General features: G+C 36.7%; 1 protein-coding gene across 2 annotated transcripts; it reads left to right on the forward strand.

Moving 5' to 3' along the window:
- Positions 1 to 778: 778 nt before the first annotated feature.
- Positions 779 to 21375, forward strand: Crebl2 (cAMP responsive element binding protein like 2). Of its 2 annotated transcripts, none has more exons than XM_058576169.1 (4): positions 779 to 1092; positions 12022 to 12219; positions 13602 to 13746; positions 13858 to 13878. In XM_058576169.1, coding segments are annotated over exons 1-4 (360 nt in total). In that variant the 5' UTR covers positions 779 to 1077; the 3' UTR covers positions 13860 to 13878. The 2 variants fall into 2 exon arrangements, with proteins under 2 accessions (XP_058432152.1, XP_046292167.1); XM_046436211.2 differs by lacking the exon at positions 13858 to 13878 and adding an exon at positions 18248 to 21375 and having other exon boundaries at positions 781 to 1092.
- Positions 21376 to 26135: the final 4760 nt, after the last annotated feature.

Genomic DNA, 26135 nt, shown 5'->3' on the forward strand with positions numbered 1-26135 from the left:
GCCAGCCTCAGCAAGCAAAAGTGAGGCCGTAAGCCACTCAGTGAGACTCTGTCTCTAAATAAAATACAAAATAGGGCTGGGGATTTGGCTCGGTAGTCCAGTGCCCCTGAGTTCAATCCCAGATACCAAAAAAAAAAAAAAAAAGAAAGAAAAAGAAAAGAAAAGAAAAAGAAAAAACAACAAGAAAAGAAAACTTAAACCGGGCACGGCGGTGCACGTCTGTAATCCAGGAGCTCGGGAGCCAGTTCAAAGCCAGTCACAGCAATTTAGCGAGGCCCTAAGCAACTGAGCAAGACCCTGTCTCTAAATACTTTTTTAAAAAAAGGGCTGGGGGTGTGGCTCAGAGGTTAAGCTTCCCTGGGTTCAATCCCCAGTACCAAATAAATACATAAATTAATTTTTTAAAATAACTTTATTTTGCACCTTCCCAGAGTCCCGTAAAACGCCTGCTCCCAGGGCCCTGCCTCCATCGTTGCCTCGCAAGGCCCCAAAACCTCACTTTCACTGTCCGGCAACCGCTGGCACTCCAGAACCAAACCCAAGGCCCTTCGCGCTATGGGAAACGCAGTTTCAGACTTCCGCACGCCCCGCCTCCTTGTGCTGGTAGGCCAACGGGAAAACAGACGCCCCTTTCTGAGGCTCTCTGGATATTGTAGTTCTCTTTTCAGTCAGCTGCGCAGTGACTACGGAAAGGAAAACTACAATTCCCACAATTACCGCAGCGCTACGGAAGCCGAAGGGACCATTACGCGCGCGGCACTACCGCCCACTTTCAGGACTCGGCGGCTCTCCAGGGCGTCTGTAAACACACCCAGAGACTGTCATGGAGTGGGAGGAGGAGGCGGCGGCAGTGAAGGGAGGCGTTTGGGGCCGCCTCCAAGGTCCGCTCTGCCATTCCTGAACTAGTCCCTGGTCCCCGTGACTGGCATCAGGGAAGTGAACTGTTAGGCGAGAGGAGGAGACAGTCAGAACCATATCTCCTTCTTCCCCGGGGCGGGGGCCGGGCCGGGCCGGGTCGGCTGAGCCAGGGGAGGGCCGGGGGAGGGAGTGCCTGGCCGGGCCGGCCTGTCTGCCGAAATGGATGACAGTAAGGTAAGTTCTGTGGTTTGCACGCGCAGCTGCCGCCGCCTCCTGCTTTTCGCTAAGTGCTAGTCCGCCGCTGAGCCTCAGCTCAGAAGTCCATGCCAACACCCAAGCAACACCTCCCTTACACATCCCTGCTCCTCTCCACTTATTGCCTGATGGTACCCAACCAAGAATTCAGGGAACACCGAGGCTGTGTTTTTCCAGGAAGGGCCCTGTCTTTATTCCCAGCACAACCCTGTTTGCCAGCTTTTCCAGAGAATTCTAACCATCGTCCTTGACCTGCCTAGCGAAAAAGTGAAGAAATTACTCTGCTTTTTCTTTTTGCCCTTCCGTGCGCCTTCTCAGCCGTCTTAGGTTTGGAAGATCTTAACTAGTGAACCCTGAACCAGCCCTATTCCCTTTGACTAAATAGTCCCCTTCTCTCAGAATCCCTCACTCAATGCCCCATTCATATAATCAGTTCACTCCCCTTATGAGCTATTTTCCTGTGGTTGGTTGGAACACTGCTAAGCTCCTGTTGCTATTTGGCCAGAGTCTGGAATTTAACCTCCTCTAGAAAGCCTTTCTCTAAAAAGAGTAGTGAATTTATTCTTGTTAATTTACCTTAATATTCCATCTCCATCATACTTTTCCTGTCCAACATATCCATCTTTGTGATTTTAAGATAATAGAGAATGTTCATTGTTGGTTAATTCATACAGTTGAACTATGTATAACCTATTCATATTGTCTTCATATCTATCAAAGTTTGTATTGTTTAGTTTTATTCCATGAAGACAGAGATGGTCAGGGATTTGCATATTGGTGTTTTAGAATGTTTAAGAATTGGGCCTTTTTATTTTAAGGAATCAAACTTTTAAAAATTTGCCTGTTTTTGAAATCAGCCCTTCCCAGAGCTTTTCAAAGCCTCATTTTCTAAATTCTCTGGCATACTCCTTGGATAATGGTTTCCTTTGTTTGGATGCCCTTTTTACCTCCACCTAAACTACTAAATTTTGCTGTTGCTGTTTTGTTTCATACATCCTCAGAGAGATAAAAAAAAAAAGTCCAGCTTTTCTTTGCTGTTTTATTCTACATTATCTTCCTTTCTTCTTCATGCAGAAGGCCTTGAGAAAAGTGATAGAAGGTAAACCCCAGCACAGTACTCTGGACTTAGTACTCACTTAGAGGAACGGATTGCGTGTGAAGCAGCAAACATTTCCTATTAGCATTGATATTTCTAACATAAGTGGTTAGTTCCAAAATTTTTCCAGAAAAAAACAGAAAATAATTTTTCATAGTCTTTGCTAGTTCAGTCTTTTAGGGTTAATATCTTTTTAAAATATTTATTTTTTAGTTATAGGTGGACACAATATTTTTATGTGGTGCTGAGGATTGAACCCAGTGCCTCACATATACTAGGCGAGCGCTCTACCTCTGAGCCACAACTCCAGCCCCTTTAAGGGTTAATATTAAAATTATATCTGAATTCGGTCCATTATAGTTCCCAGAAAATAATAATTTTGTAACCATTTAAGAATGCTAAAAGAACATATTGTTCTTTTATTTTCTCAGCTTGTGACTCCTACCGCATTCTAATTTTCAGTTGCTTCCTTTTCAGATCTTTAAAGCACAATAGCTTTCTTAAAGTCTTCAGTAATCTCAAATAAGTCCCAAGAAAAACTTAAAGGATTTTGGGTTATTCTCCTTACATATAAAATCCCAAAGGGGTTATTTTTAACACTAGCACACAGTAGTAGGAGGAGGATATAAAATTTCATCCAGCAGTGTACCTCAAACAACAGAAAGTACTACTTAATAATGATTCATTGGAGGGCTGGGGTTGTGGCTCATTGGTAGAGCACTTTCTAGTATATGTGAGGCACTGGGTTCGATTCTCAGCACCGCATATAAAATAAGTAAATAAAATAAAGATCCATGAACAACTAATAAAAATATTTTTAAAAATGAGTAATTGGAACAGAATAACATTAAGGTGATTGCCCAGAAGTAGCTGGGCTTTATTAATCAATGTGCTCTAGTTGAGCAAAAGAGTGAGAGCATATATATAATAGCAAACAGGGAACATAGAGCAAGAGGTAAAATGGGCATCTAAAAAAGGTATCGCCCACTGATCAAAGAAAAAAGCTGTGTGCCTACCCACTGCTCTTTACAGCTATGAAGAAAAAACAAAGCAAGTAGTGACATCTTCATTGAATACTTTTTTTTTCAGTTGTTGATGCACCTTTATTTATTTATTAATTTTTTTTGTGTGGTGCTGAGAATCAAACCCACTGCTTCACACATGCTAGGCAAGTGCTTTACCACTGAGCCACAACCTCAGCCCATCTTCATTGAATGTTAAGGGCTACTGTTAATTTCCTTCACCACCACAACCTAGGTCTTTTATTTACCACATCTTCAGAAAGTGAGAATGTCTAATCACTTCTTTTCTGCTGCTAACCTTTCTGCCAGTTTCTCCAGTCAGAGGAGAAAGAAGATAAAGTAGGCATCTCTAAACTGAGGGTTAATTCCTGCCACTCTTCTTTCAACTCCATGGCTTTGCCCTTCTCCCAACTATTCTCTTTTGAAGCTGGAGCTAAGTATACCTTCACCTAAATATAAAACAATGGCTGAAATGGTTACAAACCTATTTTAACAATTCCTGAAATGGTTACAAACTGGCTCAGCAAGATGGTCTTTATTTTACTGTCTTTGCTTCTTTCCCACCCAACTCTTCTCAAAATTCAGTTAACACATGAACCACTCTCTGGGGAACTATTAAATCCAAAAATAGACCCCATTCCCAGGGATTCTGATTCAACAAGTATCTTCTACACTTTGAAAAATACTGACCCAAAATTATCAAGCCTAGCTTATCATAATTTGGCCCCTGATTATCTTTCCAACCTTTTCTGTGATGACAATTTTACTTATGCCTTATGCTGTAATCTCAGGGTTAGTAAAGTATGCCCTGACAGCAAGCCAAATATAGTCTGCTGCTTGCTTTTGTAAATAAAGTTTTATTGGAACATAGCCATGCTCTTCCAATACATTCTGCCCATAGCTATTTTTGTGAAACAATGGAAGAATTGAATAATTACTAAAGCAATCATATGGCCTACAAGTATTTACCATCTGGCCCTTTACAGAAAGTTTGCCAATCCCTGTTAATCAAAATTGGGCATCTAAAATGGGGAGTTTAGGAACATGTTAAATAGTAGAGTAAAAAACAGTCCTGCTAAAGTATATCTCATACTAGGCTAGTTGGGTAGGAAAAAATCCTAGCCAAGTTATTTAGCCTTTCTGAGTTTCTACTTTCTTATCTTTTAAATGAGGCCAATACCTTCTTTGCAGGCTTTGGTAAAGATTACAGATTAATCACATACAGAATCTAGTTCAGAGTCTTAACACATAGTTGGTACTAAAGAGCATTACGGGGGGCTGGGGATATAGCTCAGTTGGTAGAACGTTTGCCTCATATGCATAATGCCCTGGGTTCAATCCCTAGCACCACGAAAATAAATAAATAAATAATCGCTTATGCCTTTGGGTTTAAAAAAAAAAAAGAACATTACTGTGAGGCTGGGGATGTAACTCAGTGGTAGAATACTTGTCTAGCATGTGTGAGGCGCTGAGTTTGATTCTCAGCACCACATATAAATAAATAAATAAATGTCCATCAACAATTGCTCGTTAAGATGTCTGTACCATTTTACATTCCTACCAGTCATGTATAAGGGTTCCAGATTCTTCACATCTGCATAAACACTTGTTATGGCTCCCTTTTTTGTTATATAGCCAAGTCCTAGTGGTTATAAAGTGGTATCTGGTTGTTTTGATTCACGAAAAACTAGTGATATTGAGTATTTTATTATTAGCTTATTGACCATTTATGTATCTTTAAATGTCTATTCAAATCATTTATTCTCTTTGCTTCTTTCCCACCCAACTCTTCTCAAAGTTCAGTTAGCACATGAACCACTCCCTGGGGAACTATTAAATCCAAATTCCTAGAATGATTGCAAGTTCAAAGCCAGCCTCAGCAAAAGTGAGGCACTAAGCAACTCAGTGAGACCCCATCTCTAAATAAAGTACAAAACAGGGCTGAGGATGTGGTTCAGTGACCGAATGCCCTTGAGTTCAATCCCTGTTACAAAAAAAAAAAAGATGGCAATACACCAAAAATTGATTTATAGATGGAAAAGATATGCTATCAGAATTCCACCTTTTTGCAGCAATTGTCAAGACAGTTCTAAAATTTATATGGAAATACAAGCAATCCAGATTAGCCAAAACAATTTTGAAAAAGAACAAAGTTGGAGGGCTCACACTTTCCAATTTCAAAACTTACTAAAAAGCCATAGAATACTCTCCTGTTTTCTCTTCAGATCGTATAAATCTTTTGCCTTTTACTAAAAAGCCATAATAATAGGCTATAGGGATATAACCCAGTGGTGGAGTACTTGCCTAGCACGTGCAAGGCCCTGGGTTCCATCCTGTGCAGGGGAAAAAAAAAAAAGGAAGAAAAGGAAGGGCGAGGAAAGGAAAGGAAGTCACAGTACTCAAGGCAATGTGATACTGGCACATGAATTGATACGCAGATTAATGGAAAAGAATCTAGAAATAAATCCTTAAATTTATGGCCAAATGATTTAAAAATGTGCCAAGGGGGGATAAGGGTGTGGTAGAGTGTATGATCAGCAAGTGCAAAGCCCTGGTTGCACTTGAGATGGATGTGCACTTGGATAGAGGATACCCAGCATCCCTTTCTCACAAAACAGTGCCAGAATAATTTAATGGGGAAAGACTAGTCATCTCAATAAAGGTTGCTGGGACAGCCACAAGCCACATACAAAGTCGGATCCCTATCATGCAATACACAAAAATTAACTAAAAATCAAAACAAATATTGAAAAATAAGAGCTTTTTGTTTTGTTTTGTTTTAAGGGTACTAGGTATCAAACAGGGGGAATCTAACACTGAACTACATTACTAACCCCTTTTTTATTTTTTAAAATATTTTTTTAATTATTGATGGACATTTATTTTTTTAATATTTATTTTTTAGTTGTAGTTGGACACAGTACCTTTATTTGACTTATTTAATTTTATGTGGTGCTGAGGATCGAACCCAGGGCCTTGCACATGCTAGGCAAGTGCTCTGCCACTGAACCTAACGCCAGTCCCACCCCTTTTATTTTTATATGGAGACCAAGTCTTGCTAAATTGCCAAGGTTGTCTTGAACTTGTGATCCTCCTTCCTCAGCCTCCCCAGTCACTGGGATCACAGATGTGTGCCACCATGCCTGGCAAAAACTATAAAACTCTTAGAAGAAAATATAGGATCTAATCTTTGTGACCTTAGATTGGATGATGGTTTCTTAGATATGAGCACAAACAATTCCCTCCCCCCCACAAAAAAACTATACTTCATTAAAATTAAAAACTATATTTCAAGGACAGTATCAAGATAAAAAGACAAGCCCACTTAATGAGAGAAAATATTTGTAAATCATAGACATGTTGTAGGATTTGTATCCAAAATACATAAAGAACTCTTACAAAAGTCAACCATAAAAAGACAGCCCAAATAAAATGGGGGTAATTTTTAATTGTCAATGGACCTTTATTTTAGTTATTTATATGTGGTGCTGAGAATTGAACCCAGTGCCTCACAATGCTAGGCAAGTGCTCTACCACTGAGCCACAACCCCCGCCCCTGTTTTTTCCATTTTTAGTGTATTTATTTTCACTGTAATATTTATTATTAACCTTCTGTCTGCTTGCTTTGGGTTTAATTTGCTCTTCTTTTTTAAAGTTTCTGAAGATGGAAGATTAGGTTATTGATCTTAAAACCTTTTTAAAAAATATTTTTAGTTGTAGATGGCCACAGTATCTTTATTTTATTTATTTATTTTCATGTGGTGCTGAAGCTCAAACCCAGTGCCTCACACGTGCTAGGCAAGTGCTCTACCACTGAGCCACAACCCCAGCCTCTTAAAATCTTTTTAAATATTGGTGTTCACAGCTCCCTCTTAGCAGTGCTTTTGTTGTATCTTATAGAGGTTTTGGTATGTTGTGCTTTCCTTTTCACTCACCTCAAATTAGTTTTTTAATTTTCTTTGTCATCACAATCTTCTCTGACCCATTAATTATAGGGAATGCCTTTTTAAAAATTGTCTTATTTTTATTTTTTTAAAGAGAGAGAGAGAGAGAATTTTAATATTTATTTTTTAGTTCTCGGCGGACATGTTTTTATTTTTTTAAATGTTTATTTTTAGTTGTAATTGGACACAGTACCTTGATTTTATTTATTTATTTTTATGTGGTGCTGAGGATGGAACCCAGCGCCTGGCACATGCTAGGTAAGTGCTCTACTGCTGAGCCACAACCCCAGCCCTACCTTTTTTTTTTTTTAAATCTATCATTATTTATTTAATACTTATTACCATGTACTAAGAATTATATGATACTGTACAGGTGTTTCCTTTGTTATAATCATGCCTTGGTGCATGACTGTAAACCCAGTGGCTCTGAAGGCTGAGGCAGAAGGATCGCGAGTTTAAAGCCAGCTTCAGCAAAAGCAAGGCACTAAGCAACTCAGTGAGACCCTGTCTCTAAATAAAATACAAAATAGGGTTGGGGGTGTGGCTTAGTGGTCAAATGCCCCTAAATTCAATCCCTGGTAACACCCCTTCCAAAAAGAGTGAACCTTTTTTTTTTTTAAGAGTAAATAAAACAGATAGTTAACAGAAAATAGGACCTTTATTCTTACTTGCTTATAACCAGTAACATTTAATATTTTTAACATATAATAAAGATAGACTTAGTATTGCCCGAAATCTAACGTCTTTAATATCCTACCTTTTTGAAAGAGGTTCTCTGGAAGATATGAAAAAGTGGCTAGCAAGTTTCTTTTTTTTGATGGTAGAGAGTATGGACTGAGGTCCTCTTGAGTGTTTCCTTAGGGCCTATTATCTTTAGCTCACTAATGTGTTTGGGGTGGAAAAAGAGGCAAAATGGATAGTGGTAGAGAGGTACACTGTTTTAAAGCCAGGTATTTAAATTATCATATGACTTTAAGTCAATAGAAATTAAAACAGTAGAAAAGCTAAATGTTTGGTTATTTTCATAGTTCTTGGAGTTTGTGTTGGTACATAAAAATCAGTGCTTTCATTTAGCCATATTAAAATCTTCCTCACAGAATACATATAAGGAGAGAGCAGAGGGACAAATGTAGTTATATATGAGATTGTGAAGATTTGATTTATTGGGAAGAATGTATTTTTTGGTCCAGTGATTTTTATTTTTTAGTATGGGGGATTGAACCCAGGGGCATTCAAACACTGAGCCACATCCCGAACCCTTTGTATTTTGAGACAGGGTCTTTCTAAGTTGCTGAAGTCGTTGCTAAATTGCTGAGGCTGGCTTTGAACTAGTCCTGCCTTAGACTCCCTAACTACTGGAATTACAGGCATACACCGCTACTCCCACATGCTCCAGAGATATTTAAGGAATTTTCAGGGTTGATTTCAGTTTTAGCTTCTGATTCTTAAGTCCTAATTAACATTCCTTCTCTATTCCTCAATCTTTTTGGCCTATGAAATACTAAAAGTTAAGGTGTTAAAGGCTATTAGTATACTAACCAACATTTGTCTAATATTTTTACAAACTGCTTTCATATACATTTTATACTAGAGATTTATTATAGTCCTTTTTATACACATGACTTTTTTGAAAATTGGTACACGTGTCAGACATTATCTGGTACCAAAAACAAATAATTCAGCATATTAGTGAAGAAAAGTTCAACTAGAGAAGTGGTGGTTACATGGTTTTAAATGCAATTTTATAGGAAATGACATAAAATACAGGAACCATAGATTCATTTAATGTACCTTTATTATTTAAAAAAGGAATAAATAGCTCTAATTCAAATATTTTATTATCATGAAACCTAAACAAAGGGTTATAACTGTTGTTTGATTTTTATGACTTTGTTAGATTTAAAAAAATCAAAGAAATCTATGAAATAACAGTGTTCTCTTGCTGACTTCAGCCATTCCTGAGTTAATTGAAAAGAATAGTATGTGAGATGTTGGATTATAGTGTTATAATTGCTGACTCATTTTACTACATAAAGAATAGAGCTGGGTGTGGTGGCGCATGCCTGTAATCCCAGTGATTTAGGAGACTGAGCCAGGAGGATTGTGAGTTCAAAGCCAGCCTCAGCAATTAAGTGAGGCTCTAAGCAATTCAGTGAGACCCTGTTTCTAAATAATATATAAAAAAGTGCTAGGGATGTGGCTCAGTGGTTAAACACTCCTGGGTTCAACCTCTGGTGCCAAAAAAAAAAAAAGAAAGAAAGAAAATTAAAAGTCATTATACATTTATTTTACTAGTACTTGCATTTATGCTGTAACATACTGCTTTTTAAAACTGTAATAATAGTATATTTAATTCAGGGCATTCAAAATATTTTACTAAAATTATGCAGTTGATGAGATATAATCATTATTTAAAATTTAAAAATTAGTAGTATTTGGGTGAACAAGGCCATTCTGTAATTGCTATCAAATATTTGGCTTTGAGAAGTTTCCTGATGAATATATTGGTTTTTTTAAATTTTTTTTTGTAGTTGTAGATGCACAGCATGCCTTTATTTCTTTTTATGCATTGCTAAGGATTGAATCTATTGCCTCACACATGCCAGACAAGCGCTCTGCCACTGAGCTACAACCTCAGCCCCGAATATATTGTTATATCGGTATTAAGACATGATGATGCAGAATAGAAAAGCTTCAAAAGACCAGTTTTTGAAAAGTTTAAATTTCTTTAAGAGTAGTCCTAAAGCAGCATTTTTTTTTTTTTTTTTTTTTTTTTTTGGTACCAGGGATTGAACTCAGGGGTACTTAACCATGGAGCCACATCTCCAGCCTCCCCTTTTTTTTTTTCTCACTGAGTTGCTTAGGGCTTTTTAAGTTGCTGAGGCTGGGTTTGAACTCTCACTCCTCCTGCGTCAGCCTCCAGAGCCACTGAAGCAGCTATCTTTTAAGATGATGGTGGAAATGATACTCTTTTCCGCCCCAGACCTGGAAGTAATTGTCTCATTTCAGACTTATACTATAAAATGGTTAGCCATTATGTTATGAGTGGGGTTTGGTAAATGTGGCTGATTGACATTTAAAATTTGTTTTATTAGGGCTAGGGATGTAGCTCAGTGGCAGAGTGTGCATTGCCTAGCATGTGCAAGGCCCTGGGTTTGATGCCTTGCACTGCAATAAATATAGATTAGATATTGTTTTCTGACTAACCATTATACCTAGTATTGATTTGATCTTTATAGGGTATTTGGCATTGTTGGTGTATGATGTTAATAATGATTTTGAACAAATAAATCAAGGTTTTTATATCCAAATAAATATTGACTTAGAGTTTTACTACCTGGGAAGCCTTTTACATTTATTTAAGTATTTGCTGGTGATTTGAATTTTGCATCTTCTCTTTTAGAATTGCTTTTAAAGCCTTAGCAGTATTCCTGTCAGTATACTGAAGGTATAAAACTTGCATTCTCTGAGAGTGATTTGCAGTGTTGGGGATCAAACCCAGGATTTCAAGCATGTGAAGTCCACACTGTACCACTGAGCTACATCCCCAGAATCACCTTTCTCTGAGGGTGATTTTCAGAATAAAAACTCATCATCATTCAGAACTTCATCAAATAAATAAGATAGACAATCATATTGTTTGTGAATTTAATGAATAGTTTTAAAATAATGAGACACAGTATGAGAACTGGTTCTAATAGTACTTTCCAAAAAAGTACTTTGGAATAAATGCATCCCTTTTCAAGGTTACTGCTTTAAAGCATATTTACTTGATGTGCAAGTTTAGGTTCATGAGTTTAATTAAAACTTCATCACCTTTACTGCATAGTTAGATATAGTATAAGACCTTGGGAAGGTTTCAAAGCTAAACAAGGAGGAAAATTAAATCATTTTGTCAGTCAACTAATAATTGTGCCTAGGCAGGTAAAGATAGTGAGAGGATATTTTGTGACACCCAGTGGGAGCAAGTAGAAATCAGTCTAGGGTTATAATTATCAGCTTCTAAAGGCAAAAGAGAATTATCCTGAAGATTTCTTGGACTTTCTGAGTGTTCCTTTGGGTTGCAATTTGAAGAGGGAATTTATAGCTCAAATGCTTAGGATGTATGTTTACATACATATATATATATAAATAATATAAAATTCAATACGTGTATTTTTCTAAATTTAAACATTTCAAAATCATAAAAAAAGATCTTATAAAAGCTATTATCACATATCAGAGAAATCATCACTGACCTTGTTAACTTCTTTTCATCTGTTTATTATAACATTGAGATCATAAGGAACTTGCAATTTTGAATGTTGTTTTGCTTATTTCAGTATAGTTTTTTCAAGGCAATAAAAATTCTTTATAAGCAAAATATTTAGTGGTGATATTTTAGTTTTTAAAAATATATTTTAGTTGTAGATGGACACAATACCTTTATTTTATTTTTATTAATTCTTACCTGGTGCCGAGGATCAAATCCAGTGTCTCATACCTGTGAGGCAAGCACTCCACTGAGCCAAAACCTCACTGAGCCAAAACCTCAGCCCCAATATTTTAGTTTTTTATTATTCATCTCCATATGGTTTATAAAATTTACTGTTTAACTATTTAAACTTATTATTGAAGAAATAATAAAAGCTTATGTTATAGCTTTTCTCACATTCATGGTATCAAAAGTATCAGGAAAAAAGAGAGACAAAGACCTGAAGGCATTTGATGGAATTGGGCTTTCTTAGTTCCAGAAGCTTCACTTATTTATCATTTGTAAATGTTCTCTTTGCTAATATGTATCCATGGCCACTTTGCTATATAAACTAAGAGAAAAAACAATTATTTCTTCTCTCTCTTGTTGAAGGTGGTTGGAGGCAAAGTAAAGAAGCCTGGTAAACGTGGTCGGAAACCAGCCAAAATTGACTTGAAGGCAAAACTTGAGAGGAGCCGGCAGAGTGCAAGAGAATGCCGGGCCAGAAAAAAGCTGAGATACCAGTATTTGGAAGAGTTAGTATCCAGTCGAGAAAGAGCTATATGTGCCCTCCGAGAGGAACTGGAAATGGTAAATTCTCTCAGTAAAATAAGCCAATCTCATCTTGGCAAAATAAATGTATACAAAAATATCAGTTTTTGTTAATCCAGTTGGCAAACATTGGAAAGAATATTAATCTGTTAGCCATGCTGTGGGCAAATAGTCATTTTCTTAGGTGGGAACAAAATGTTGTTGTTTCATTGAGGAATTTTTTATGATAGGAAAAAATAGAAAATAACCCAGATGTGTAACAATCTAAGTCAAATAAATTATACTACATTCACATATGGGACTGCTTTGTAGCCAGTAAAAAAATCACAGGGCACATATGTGTTTACTGGTATAGAAGGATGTTCATAATATATTAATTGTGAAAAACAGTGTAACAATATGTAATTGCACAAATTATGATACCATTTGTGTTTAAATGAATTTACCTATTTTACATGTTTTATTTCATTCATTCATTCATTGTTTTTTCTTTTTGATACTGGTGATTGAACATAGGGGCATTTACCACTGAGCCACCTCCTCAGCCCTTTTTATTTTTTATTTTGAGGCAGTTTTATTTTGAGACACTGAGTTGCTTAGGGCCTTGATAAGTTGCTGAAGCTGGCTTTAAACTTGTGATTCTCCTGCCTCAGCCTCCTGAGCCACTGAGATTATAGGTGTGCACCACAATGCCCAGCCATTTAATTTTTTTAATACATTGAATTTGACCTATGCTATAAAGTATTTTTACCTGCATTATAGGTTACTTAAGGGCTTCAACTTTGTATATACCCAAAGTCCATAGTATACACTCTGGTAGAATATACATCTCCTGTCATCTATATCTCATAGTAGTGTGTATGTCTGCAATCTAGTAGATGTTTAGTGACTGTTTGTGAAAGAGGGAAGGGTAATTACTAAAATTATTTTTTGTGTTTGGGATAGAAATAATACTGTGACAGTTATAAAAAATTGAGATGAATTCTAATTAATGGCATAGTATGAGGGCATGTTCTTTTAGTTAGAGGGACCTCTTTAATCTGAGCAACCCTCCAGCACATTTCAAAACTGTGCAGTAGCAGTTTTTCTGGCCTCTTCTGAAAGATGACAAATCTCATATATGATCTAATGTGATATAAATGGAGTGTGGGATTCTCAGCAATCAACCTGACCTCTAATTGTGGGAGCTTGTATATCTAGGATTCTACCAGTGGTTCCTGAATTCTGTTAACTTTTTTTTTTTTTTTTGGTGGGGGTACTAGGAATTGAACCCAGGGGTGCTTTAGCAGAGCTACATCCCAGTCCTTTCTATTTTGTAAGAGAGGAGCTCACTAAGTTGGCTTTGAACTTGTGATCCTCTTGTTTCAACTGGGATTACAGGTGTGAGCTACTGGGTCTTTTAACATTTTTATATATTTCAGTATAAGCAGTGGTGCATGGCAATGGACCAAGGAAAAATCCCTTCTGAAATAAAGGCCCTACTCACTGGAGAAGAGCAGAACAAATCTCAGCAGAATTCAAGCAGACACACCAAAGCTGGGAAGACAGATGCTAATAGCAATTCCTGTGAGTATGATCCATGGGAGAATTTTTATTTATTTTTTTATTTAAATTATTTTTTGTTGTAGTTGGATAGCATGCTTTTATTGTATTCATTTATTTTTATGTGATGCTGAGGATTGAACCCAGTGCCTCCCACATGCTAGGCAAGTACTCTGCCACTGAGCTACAGCCCCAGCCTGGAAGAATTTTTATTAAGGGAGCATCTCAAGGTAGGGTTTCTGTTGATCACTTCCTTAATGTCTTTTTTTTGGAGGGTACCAGGGATTGAACTCAGGAGCCCTTGACCACTGAGCCACATCCCCATTATTTAGAGACAGGGTCTCTAAATATTTAGAGACAGGTTGCTTTGCACCTAGCCGTTGCTGAGGTTGGCTTTGAACTCACAATCCTCCTGCCTCAGCCTCCCATGTCACTGGGATTACAGGTGTGTACCACCAAGCCCGGCCTTAATTTGTCTTTAAATAAAATGAAAGGTTGATGTCATTTGCAATGCACTAGTAAGGAAGTTAAATAGCATTAGATTCTAAATACTGAAATGCACTTTATATGAGTTCTATAAAGGGCAACTGATCCATTTATGGAAATTTTTTTATTAGGAAGATAATACATAAATAGGAATGACACTGATCTAGTTATTGTTGCTACTACTATATTTTATTTGTATTTTATTTAGAGACAGGGTCTCACTGAGTTGCTTAGTACCTCGCTTTTGCTGAGACTGGTTTTGAACTTGAGTTCCTCCTGCCTCAGCCTCCCCAGTTGCTGGGATTACAGGTGTGTGCCACTGTACCTAGCTTTATTTATATTTTTATTTACAGCTTACAAAGTAGTTTCCCTTATGTTTATCTTAAATATGAACTCTAATAATCACATTAAAGAATTTAAGGGTTGATGGTATAGCTCCATGGTAGAACATGTGCTTAGCATGTGCAAGGCCTGGGGTTTAATCCCTGGCACCAAAAACAAAAACAAACAAATTATACTTATTTTTTAGATGAGAAATAGCAGGAGTCTGGGTAATGTGCCCAAGGTCACACAGCTATAATATTAGAGCCTGTCCTCATTAGTCCAGGCCCTTTTTCTGTCAATATAAAGATTTCTTTTCTTGCTGTGGAGATTGAACCAAGGGCCTCACATGCTGGGAAAGTGCTTTACCACTGAGCCCAACCCAGCCTAGGAATATTTTTTTCCCTCAAAATCTATTTTTTAGTTGTAGATGGACACAATATCTTTATTTTTATGTGGTGCTGAGGATCAAACCAAGTGCCTCACATGTGTGAGGCAAGCATTCTACCACTGAGCTATAGCCTCAGCCCCCCCACCACTTTTTAAAATTTATATAACAAAATTAACCATTTAAGAAAAAAATTAACCATTTTAAAGTAATAATTCAGAAGCATTTAGTATATTCACAGTGTTGTACAAGTATCACCTCTAGTTACATAACATGTAATCACTCTAAAAGAGAACCCTAAACCCACTAAATAGTTATTACCTTTATTCCTCCCCTGGCCAGTCCCTTAAGACTATGAATCTTCTTTTTGTCTATATGGATTTATCTTGGTCCGATATTTAATATAAATGGAATCATATAGTATATGACTTTTTTGTCTGGCTTCTTTCATCTAGCATGTTTTCAAGGTTAATTCACATGTCTTAGTGTTTATTCCTTTTTGTGGTCAAATAATATTTTTACACATATGTATATCACTGTTGTTTATCCACTTATCCATTGATGGACGATATTTTTTGTACCTTTTGGCTCTTGTGAACAATGCTCCTATGAACATGTATGTACAGGTATTTGTATACTTATTTTCAGTTCCTTTGAGTATATACCTAGCAGTCAAATTGATGGGGCATATGGAAATTCTGTGTTTTAACTTTTTGAGAAATTGTCATGATGTTTTCCATAGTGACTAAAACATTTTATATTTCCATCAGCAATATATAACCTCTAATTCTACATAGCTTATCAACACTTGTTATTTTTCATTTTTTATTATTTATCATTATTTATTTTTTTAAGAGACAGGGTCTTGTTATGTTGCCCAGGCTAGTCCTTATCTTCTATGCTCAAGTGATCTTCCTTTCTTAACTCTGGGGTTGCTGGAATTATAGGCATGTACCCATGTGCCTGGCTGGATTTTTTAAAAAACAGTAGCTATCCTAATGAATGTGAAGTAATATCTTATTGTAGTTTTGATGTGCATTTCCCTAAATATCTAATCATTTTGTATATTTTCATGTGCTGTGATTGTTTGCCATTTCTTTGGAGAAATGTCTAAGTTTGTCAGTGTTTTAATTGTGCTTTTCATTTTGTTGTTGAGCTGTAAGAATTTTTTTCTGGATATTGGACCTTTATCAGATATATGATTATTTTCTCTCACTCTTTTAAGCTATCTTTTCACTTTGTTGAGAGTGTCCTTTTGATGCACAAAATATTTTCATTTTGATGAAATCCAATTTACTTTTTTTTCTTTTATTGCTCATGATTTTGGTGTCATATCTAAGACTCCATTGCCAAATCCAGGGTTGTGAAGATTTATCTCTTGGTTTTTCATCTAAGAATTTTATGGTCTTTTATTTGGGTTGTTGACCCATTTTGAATTTATTTTTCTTCATGGTGTGAACACAGGGTCCCTGTGTTGCATATAGGTATCCAGTTGGACCAGTACCATTTGTCTTATAGATTGTAATGATTTTGTTGGTTGATTGATTGATGATGATGATGATGATGATTATTTTGGTAATGGGGATTAAACCTGGGAGCACTTTACCACTGCGCTACATCCACAGCCCTTTTAATTTAAATTTTTTTTCTCTTTTTTTTATTGGTTCTTTTTAGGTATATAGGATAGAATACATTTTTACATAATTATACAAGCATGGAATTTATCTTATTCTAAATAAGTCTTTAGTACCTCTCCTTCTGCTTCTCTTTCCCCTCTCCCTTCTCTCTATTGATCTTCCTGCTATTTACCCATAGTTATTTTTTAAAATTAATTTCTTGGGCTGGGGATGTGGTTCAAACAGTAACGCGCTCGCCTGGCATGTGCGGGGCGCTGGGTTCAATCCTCAGTACCACATAAAATAAAATAAAGATGTTGTGTCCACCGAAAACTAAAAAATATTTAAAAATTCTTTCTCTGGGCTGGGGATGTGGCTCAAGTGGTAGCACACTCGCCTGGCATGCGTGCGGGCAGGGTTCGATCCTCAGCACCACATACAAACAAAGAAAGATGTTGTGTCCACTGAAAACTAAAAAAAAAAATAAAATATTAAAATTCTCTCTCTCTCTCTCTCTCTCTCTCTCTCTCTAAAAATAAATAAATAAATAAAAATTAAAAAAAATAAAAAATTCTCTTCTCTCTCAAAAAAATTATTAAAAAAAATAAAAAATAAAATAAAATAAATTTCTTGTACATGTATATGATGATTGATTCATGTGGTATATTCATATATGTACATAGGAAAGTTATGTCAGATTAATTCCACTGTCTTTCCTTTTCTTGTCCCCCCTTTAATCCACTGAACTTCTATTCCTCTCCCCACCTTATTGTGGGTTAGCTTCCACATATCAGGGAAAACATTTGACCTTTGGTTTTTTTGGATTGGCTTATTTTACTTCGCATGATAGTTTCCAGATGTATCCATTTACCAGCAAATGTCATAAAGTCATTCTTCTTTATGGCTGAGTAATTCTCAATTGTGCATATATATACCACAATATTTTTATCCATTCATCTGTTCAAGGGCACTTACGTTAGCTTAGATTTTTTAAAAATTTTATTCTGAAGCTGGGTATGATGGCGCATGCCTGTAGTCCTAGCAACTTGGTAGGCTGTGGCAGGAGAATTGCAAGTTTTAGGCCAATTTAGGCCTCAGCAATTTAGGCCCTAAGCAACTTAGTGAGACCCCGTCTCATCAATAAGTAAATAAGTAAGTAAATAAATAAATAAATAAATAAAAACAGGGTTGGGGATGTAGCTCAGTGGCAAAGTGTCCCTCAATACCAAATAAATAAGTAAATTTTATCTGGAGATGAAGTCTTGGTAAGTTGTCCAGACTGGCCTTGACCTTGCAATCCTCTTGCCTCAACCAGCCCCACCGAGTCACTGGGATTACGGATGTGTGCCATTGCACCTGGTTTATAAAGATTCTAGAATAAAGGTATCAGGTGTTTTCTTCATTGCGATTACTCTGGGAGGACTTAATGTAGTTATTAGGAAATATTATCAATTTTTTAGTCTTTAATTTTTTCTTGAATTGATATAATTGTCTTTTTGATGACTTTTATTAAATGAGGTAACACTGGATCTTAATCAAAATTGAATTAGTGAAAAAAGGCAAATAAACTGTTTTTCTTTCAATCTATATTTAAAAAAATAACCTTCCCATAGATGCTAATCTGAAAAGAAATTCATACCTTTTAAAACAGATTAGTCAAATTTCATTGACCTTGAAAGCATTATAACATTGGTGAATTTGATTTATTTTTCAGGGTGAAGATGATATAAAATGATGAATCAGTGATTGAAGCCAATATTCTAATTTCCATGGAGGAAGAATAGGCAAGATTTTGCTTCTTGGCTCCACTTACTACCTACTGCTCAGTAGTCATCTCTGTAAATCTGCAGTTTCTACCAAAATGTGGGATTACAGATCTCAGAAGATCTTGCTTTAACTTTTAATACTTAGAAATTTTTCAAACATTCAGATCTGTTCTGTACTGCTACCCATGACATTTAACATGTTAAGATGCTTGAAAACACAAGAGTAAAGTGGTTGAGATTGTATTTTTGCACCTTAACTCCACATTGCTTTATTGGTTAATTTATATTCATGTAATTCACATAATTGTATGTGTATGTGTGTTTAGGTGTCACCTCCTTTCATGTTTCTGATTGCCCTACAAAGAGAAACCAAATGGGCTGATTGCTAACTGTAAGTTCTCAGCCTTTATGGACCTAATATTATTTCTTTTTATTTACTTGAGTAATGTTTATTTTCTGCATGAACCATGATTTCTCCTGTGAGCCATTCCAGCATAAGCTGTGAATATGTATTAACAAATATATACATTTCTATTTTTATAATCCATAGATATGCCTGTTTTAAATAATGTATATGTTTAAAAAATACATCAAGAAAAGCCTTAAGACAGCCTCTATTTAAAACTTTTGTTGCTGTCTTATCCAAATGTATTTATGAAAGTTTGGTAGGTCCACACTTTGATAATAGTCAAATTTCACTTTTAAGCGGAAGTAACCTTTTAGGCATTTCAGCAGCATACATTATCTTGACAACCTAGAGTATGTATGTATATGTATATGTTCTATTTTATGTTTATATATGTATGTGGGGAGGACAGGAGTGAATGTTCACACATTTTCTTGTGTACTCAACTAAATTGGAGAATTTTTCTGGAGAAAATAGGATGAGGGCTGGGATGTAGCTTAGTGGTAGAGTGCTTGCCTTAGCATGCATGAGGCCCTGGGTTCAGTCCCCAGCACTGGAAAAAAAAAAAAAAGATGAAGAAATTAGCTGCTGAGATTGAGTTTCTGCCTTGAGATCTGGAAAAAAAACAAGGGACAAACTGTTGGTAAATTTAGTGGCTATAGCCCTAAGCAGAATACGTAGTGTCTTCCATGACATGAGTTTTCTTATGAACATGTTCTGAGCCAGAAAGAAACATACTATGGTCATGCATCTGGTTCAGTCTGTGCCTCCACTGGTATGAAGCACTGGAGCTGGAGTTGTACACAGCAGTGCAGCTAGTGTGTCCAGCAGGAAGTATGCAAGGGCAGAGGAGTTCTTTGCAGTTCCCATCATTGCTACATTTACTTTCTTCTTGACCACCAAATGGAGTGATGGTTGACGAATCAAACTTATAATATGATGTACTCAGACCTAGGAATCTTTTGATTTCCCCAGTGAGACACTTTATCACTCTTTCTCATAGTTAAATCAGTTGTGTTCTCTGTTGCTGCTAAATCATAATTGTTCTTCACTAATGAAACAAATGTTTGGCTTCCAAACAAATATACTTTTGTTATAGACTAGAAGTTTAATAGGAGGCATCATCATCTAGATTGTTTTTGAGGTGGGACATAAATTGGACCACACAGTTTAAGATTAAAAGATACTTTTTCCCTTTCTGTCAGGCCATGCATTTGAATAAAGTGCTTCCCCTTAGCCTGAGTTCCTAAAGACCTCTTGTGCTTAGGTTGCAAACTCAGATCTCTTGGCTAGTTGTGTGTAACTACTGATAAATCACTAGCCCAGCTTGTTGGGTTTCTGTATTTTGGAAGATAGGGACTTTAAGAGTATTTAATGTCTTCTTAGGACCATAAATGTGGGTAGATTAAGGATTGTTGATATTTAGACCTTCAGAATCTGTGTTTTAAATGTAATGTTCAGATTGTAATGGGTATGTTTTTGCCAGCTGGTCTACTCAATTGTATATTTTTATTTTGCAGAACAACCCAAGACTGACTTTATGTTGCTTTGTTCAGTACCTTCTGGATTCCCCAAAAGAGTTGTTTTCAAAGCAAACATTCCAAAATGAATGTGGCTCTTCAATGCAATGTCTCCATTGTGATTGAAGGATTTCTTTCTGGTTATAATTCTAAATGACAGGGTCATTTGCACTTCCTCCCCTCCTCCCTAGTATCTACAAGAGCAGGGACTTTGTCCTCAGGTAGAGGATATATAATTTTGGGTGAAAGTAAATTATAATTTATTTTAGTTTATTTCTGAACCTATCTATTTGGTATCTTGGAGTAGATCAAACTAAGAGAATGTTCCTTGGTCTTGAAAATGACTGTTGTGATTGCTTTGGGCATTGTGCTCGCTGCACACTTTGTCCACTTTGGAGCATGTGAATAAATGTCACTGATTAAAACAGTTAGAGCACTTCCCTCCCCATCCAGTGAAGGGGCAGCATACCTAAATCTCTCCCTACCTGTGATGACAGGGCTGGGAGAGGACAGACAGTGAAGGAACCAGTGAGTACAGGAGAAGGATTGTTCTCCTTGCCCTCTGAGTGGACAGAGAAATGTTTTTCCTTTTCCTTTTTTCCCCCAAAGAAAGAAAGGTAAAGGAAAAGATATATTTGTGTATTTAGACCAGGCATATTAAGTCATTATTTTAGCATCAACATTCCATATATTAGGTCAACTGAATGTAATATGGAATGAATCTGACCAGGCCAAATTCTAGGATTTAGTTGAAGTCCTTAAACATTTTTCCTATTTTATTTAAAATATTCCTATTACATCTAAATCAGAATTATCTCAGTGCAGCAAATTCATATAATTGTTTGCCAACTAATACATTACTTAGTGTTACCATTTAGCATTTAATTTTGTCATCTTTGAATTATGATTGATATGACTAATTATAGAAAGTACAGGTTTAAACTGGAGTTTTCTTAAGTTAAAGGCAAATTAAATTTTAAAAATGCTGTATTTCACAAGAAATCAGTTGCTACTATCAGTTACATATTTCATTTTTAAAAGGAGGAAGATTATTGAACCACATGGTATTTGGGGGCATTGAAGGGATTTTTTTCTTTCTCTGAGAGCATTGTACAATTATATTTTTATGAGAAATAAAATATCTTCACCAGAGTTTGTCTCAAGTTGTCTATTTCACAGTACTGAATTATGTCTGTATAAGAGTATGGGGTTTAAATAGAAGAACTGGTCCTAGGTCCATTTTCTGAGTCACTTGAAATTATTTAATCTCTCATTCTTTTTCCTCATCTACAAAAAAAGGAGAATAACTTTCACAGAATAGCTAAGCTAAATACGAGTTAAGAGAAATTGCTTGTTAAGTAGTACAAAACTATATTAAATGTTCATTATTATGCCTGTTTGAGTGTTTTTTTGGATTTAAAAAATATAGTTCTTTAATAAGTTGGAATCTAAAAATGTAGTGTTGCACACATCATATTTCCCAAGTCTTTAGCTATATTATGTCAGTCCTTGAAATAGTGTAGTTGGATTCTGGATGCTCTTTTTATCAACAGTAGCCTTCTATTATTAGGCTAATTTTAAGAACTAATATTCCAACTGGCAATATTATCCTATCATCTGCATAAAGCAGGTTTGCAGGCTGCTAGGTAAGTTGGTCCTCCCCTTCCCATTTCCTTCAGTTTTCTTAGTTACAGGGGTAATGAATCAGAGTTAGAACTGCATGTGTGGTTGTACCGATTGTTCTGCACAAAGGCCCTCAGTTAAGAGGGTAAAGGCCCTAAAATCTAGTTTCCAATCCCTTCAATAAACTATATGTAGAGAAAGGGGCACTTGTCATCAGTTCATCTAGGCATAAATGTGTGAGGGTCTGTCTAGAAGAGGTGGCTTTTGATGACTTGCTCAAAGTGGATACCTCTCTCTTTTTTTTAATGTGCACAACAATGGTATGTAGCAGCTGGCTTTGCTGGCTTCCCAGAGAATGCCAGTTTTATGCATCTTTTCCCAACTCCATGTTCAGTGACATTGGCTTGGTGGCTTTTATTCATCTCGTTTGTATATATATAGTACTGGGGTTTAAACCCAGGGGTCCTATACCACTGAGCTACATTCCAAGCCCTTTTTATTTTTTATTTTGAGACAGGGTCTCGCTAAGTTGCCCCAGCTGGCCTTGAACTTATGATCCTCCTGCCTCAGCCTCTCTGTGTAGCTGGAATGAAAGGCATGTGCCACTGTGCCTGGCTATAAGAAGTGGTATTGAAATAACAAGTAAAAAAAAGCAAAGTCCTAAATAGTTTAATATGTTCTTAGTTGTATTTTAATGGGGAGATATATATATATATATATATATATATATATATATATATATATACACACACACATATACCCACACATATATACATATCCAGATTCTTGATTTTATTGACTTTTTGAATTTATAAATCTATGATTTTTTTTTTTTCAGTGCTGGGGATTGAACTTAGGGCTTCACACAAGCCAGGCATGCACTCTTCTGCTAGGTATATCCCCAACTCACAAGATGTGGGTTTTTTTTTTTTTAATATTTATTTTTTAGTTGTACACATACCTTTATTTTGTTTGTTTATTTTTATGTGGTACTAAGGATGGAACCCAGGGCCTCGCATGTGCTAGGCGAGCACTCTACCACTGAGTCACAACCCCAGCCCAAGATGTGTTTTTTAAAAACAACCTTTACCTCTAGAGAGGGATGCTGGGAAACAACTTTAGGAAAAAAGATTATTTTTACATGTCAGCTTCTAAAACGGCCCCCACGTTCCATGCCTCTTGGTACTCATGCCCTTGTATAATTCCCTTTTCTTCAGTATAGGCAGGACCTATAACTTGCTTCTGATCCAGAACACAGTACCTGTGATGGGATGTCACTTCCATGACATAAGATAGTAACTTCTGCCTTGCTAGCAGACTCTCTTCAATGGCCTTAAAAAGCAAATTGCCATTTTGGACAGACCTCTATGCTAGGACCCGAAGGCAACCTCCAATCAGGATCAGAGGCCACCAGTCCAACAGCCCCAGATGAACTGAGTTCTAACAATAAAACAGGCCTGCAAGCAGATCCAACCTCAACTGAGTCTTCAGGTGAGTCCTGTACCCTGACTGGTACCCTGATTGCAGCCTTATGAAGTATCCAATGCAGCTATGCCTGTGTCCAGATTGCTGACCCACAGAAACTATGAGTGTGTGCTGTTTTAAGCTGCTAAATTTTGGGATGATTTGTTATCCAACAATAACATACAGCTGTTTCATTTTTCCTTAAATATATCCTTCATGTTTAATTAAGAATAAATTAGGGGCTGGGGCTGTAGCTCAGTGGCAGAGCACTTGCCTGGCATGTATGAGGCACTGGGTTTGATCCTTAGCAACACATGAAAATAAACAAATGCATTCTGGACTGGGGTTGTGGCTTGAGGGTAGAGTACTCGCCTACCAGGCATGAGGCGCTGAGTTCGATCCTCAGCACCACATAAAAAAATGAATAAACAAAATAAAAGTATTGTGTCCATCTATATCTAAAAAATATTAAAAAAATAAATAAACTACAAAAAAATTTTAAAGAATAAATTAGTTAAAAACACCTTCCAGCAGGGCACGGTGATGTAATCCCCAGCAACTCTGGAGACCGAAACAGGAGGATAGTAAGTTAGAAGCCAGCCTCAGCAATTTAGCAAGCTCTAAGCATTAAGTGAGACCCTATCTGAAAGTAAAAATTAAAAAGGACTGGGGATGTAGCTCAGTGGTAAAGCACCTCTGGGTTCAGTCCCCAGGACTGGAAAAAAAAAACCCACCCCAAAACCTCCCCACAAAAAACAAAAGCAATACTGACTTAATTTCCTTTCTTTCAGATTCCATATTCACAAACAACCTTCAAGTTATCCTTCTAGGCTCCCAGTTGTTCCTAAACTGTTAAGAGGATGCCTTGAATAAGTCATCTAAGCATTCTGGTCATTGGAAATGAATATACTCCTTTTTAAATAAATACAGTGGTCTTATGGTCAATACTTGAGTCACCTATCAAGACAATTGAGAGAAGTGCATCCAGCCCTGGCATAGTGGATCAGCTCTGGACATGTGAGGGCAGTTTGGGATGATTCCATTAAGCTCCTTGTTAGTATCTCAGGCCTGGTAATGAATTCTACCCATTCTTCCTGGCAACCTCAGTTACCAGGGTCAGGATTTCCCTTTCACCTGTAACAGCTTTTATAGACCAACAACAAAAACAACTGAAACAGGTGCTATTACAGAGCTCTACCTTGTCAAATTCAATCAAGTTTTAACATGTGGGCTTGTTTAGTTGAGTGTTTCTTCAAAGCACAAAACCAACAATTTTCTTCAGTATAAGTAGTATTTTCCCCTTTGTACCCAAACAATAGGCTCATATAGTTTAAAAAACAAAAAACAAGCTGGGTATGGTGGTGCACGCCTCTAATCCCAGCAGCTCAGGAGGCTGAGACAGGAGGATCCTGAAGCAACTCCATGAGACCCTGTACCTAAATAAAATACAAAATAGTGCTGGGGATGTGGCTCAGTAGTTGAGTGCCCCTGAGTTCAATTCCAGTTGCCAAAACAAAAAGACTATTATGCTAGTTCTAATTTTTTTTAATCAAAATAAAAGTTCTTTAAATTTTGTGTTCAAGAGTTTAAGCATTTGACTTTTTCATTCTTTCTTCCCTTTTCCACTCCAGATACAGATAGCCTTTTTTAGCACCTTGACTTTGATATCACTGGATTTTACTTAGGCATCTAGATATAGCATAATTCACTTGGTTTAACTGAAAATATACAATTGTCCCATATTTTTGCTTCAACAACAGCCTGCAGTTAATTATGATCAAGAGAAAACTTGTCATATTTCACTGCTTTTTCATATTCCACTAGATTGCATAGTAGAATTATGAGTCAATTAAGTTTTCCCCATTTGTACTCTCTTGTGTATGTGGAAATCCCAACATAAGAGTGCTGATTAAAGTCTTAATTCTTATGTATTCTGTGCACCCTGACGTTTTTAAACCATTCCTTATTTAAGAAATATTTCAAGGGGAAAAGCTCTAGAAGTAGACCTACCTATCTCCCTTCCACACAAGCTCCTACCCTCATTTTTTCCTTCCACCTCAAATCTTCAGAATCTTGGCCAAACTAAAAAAGCAGCTAAAGAAAGAAAGCAAGGCTACAATGTGAGGCTGGTGTTAAAAACCTGTTCCTACGAGAGTTAGCATATGTCATTGCAGTGCTAACTCAAAAGATGCAAAAATTCATTGGGTTGGCAATGACTAAGTTAAAACAGTGCCAATAGGTAACCCTTATTGATAGCTAAATCCCAAAATTTCCATAAAGGAGTTTTAATGTCTTATATCTAACTGTTTTGGGCAAAGGGCTAGATCTACCTTATCGACTGTCTGCCTGCTGAAAACCAAATTATGTTTTCAAACCTCCAGACCTGCCTCATTATCCTGAAACCAGATACTGATACACTAATCATGACAGAGCCCAGCAATCGCTGGTCATTCTTCCTCAGAACTAAAATCACATTCTTCAAATTATAAATGAATCCAAATTAAGTAATGGTAATGTGTAACTCAATTAGAGTTGATAGAAAGTTGGTAAGAGTATAATTTTAAAGCAGCTTCTTTTGAGAGAATATACAGAGTTCTTAAAGTGTGCAGTTGACCACAAGTCCAGAATGGGAGCCAGGCACTGTGGCACATGCTGTAATTCCAGCCTTTTGGGAGGCTGAGGCAGGAGCATTACAAGTCAAAAGCCAGCCTTAACAACTTAGGGAAGTCCTGAGCAACTTAGTGACACCCTGTCTCAAAATTTAAAAAAAGAAAAAATTAAATGGCTAGGGATGTGACTCAGTGATAAAGTGCCTCTCTGGGT

The sequence above is a fragment of the Marmota monax genome, unplaced genomic scaffold (assembly GCF_021218885.2).
Source record: "Marmota monax isolate L192 unplaced genomic scaffold, Marmota_monax_Labrador192_F-V1.1 WCK01_AAM20220418_F8-fsc00012, whole genome shotgun sequence".
Lineage (NCBI taxonomy): Eukaryota > Metazoa > Chordata > Mammalia > Rodentia > Sciuridae > Marmota > Marmota monax.